Source organism: Acanthisitta chloris, unplaced genomic scaffold (genome assembly GCF_000695815.1).
Source record: "Acanthisitta chloris isolate BGI_N310 unplaced genomic scaffold, ASM69581v1 scaffold30222, whole genome shotgun sequence".
Classification (NCBI taxonomy): Eukaryota; Metazoa; Chordata; class Aves; order Passeriformes; family Acanthisittidae; genus Acanthisitta; species Acanthisitta chloris.
In genome coordinates, this window is record NW_008659247.1 from 1,259 (window position 1) to 1,944 (window position 686).

At 62.8% G+C, this 686-nt stretch overlaps 1 protein-coding gene across 1 annotated transcript in view; it reads right to left on the reverse strand.

The window, feature by feature from the left end:
• The window catches only part of LOC103797140 (protein tweety homolog 2-like), a gene marked incomplete at both ends in the record, with an annotated part of 1,697 nt that extends 1,252 nt beyond the window's left edge, over nt 1-445 (reverse strand). Inside the window, one exon of the mRNA XM_009069336.1 lies at nt 256-445. Within this exon, the coding sequence (XP_009067584.1) occupies nt 256-445 (190 nt within the window). The remainder of the gene's footprint in view (nt 1-255) is intronic.
• Nucleotides 446-686: the final 241 nt, after the last annotated feature.

Genomic DNA, 686 nt, shown 5'->3' on the forward strand with positions numbered 1-686 from the left:
GGTCAGATGTCCAGGACACCGCTGAGAGCTTCCCAGCCACCAGCCCCATGCCTGAAGGAGTTATTTGCCCCATCCAGGAGAACAGGCCCACCTCAACACCCTGCACTCTAGCTGGATCCATCCTCCAGGACAGCTCTGCCATGGCCTCCCCAGCCCTTCCCAGCCACAAAGGTCCCATTCTGCAGGGTGACGTCAGCCTCCCGCACTCGGAACAGCACAGCCACCCCCGGGCTGTGTCCTCCAGCTTCCTCCCTGGTGCCCCAGCCAGACCCAGGAGAGGGGGGCAATATGCCCCAGGGGCACATGGAGAGGGGACCCTGCCCACAGTCCTACCAACGAGTCGATGCCAGTGAGGGTCTGGTTGGCATGGTCCAGGGCGTAGAGCAGCTGGTACACCCCATCGTTGGTCTCACTGTTCCCGTAGAAGCCGATGCCGACGGCAGCGCTGAGGGCAGGGAGAGAACCCTTGGTTAGAGGGGAAGGACATGCTCACCCTGGGACAGGGGACACTCCCTGGAGCATCCTGGTTTTGGGGAATCCCTCACCAATGGCAGAGCAGAGCCAAAGTGCCACGGACAGTGCTGTGATGGGAACTTGCTCCCTGCCAGTGCCCACGGGGCCCTGGGACACCTGGAGCTGCTTCCCGGGCTGGAAGCTCCTCCTGCCAAACCCAGAGAGATTGAGGG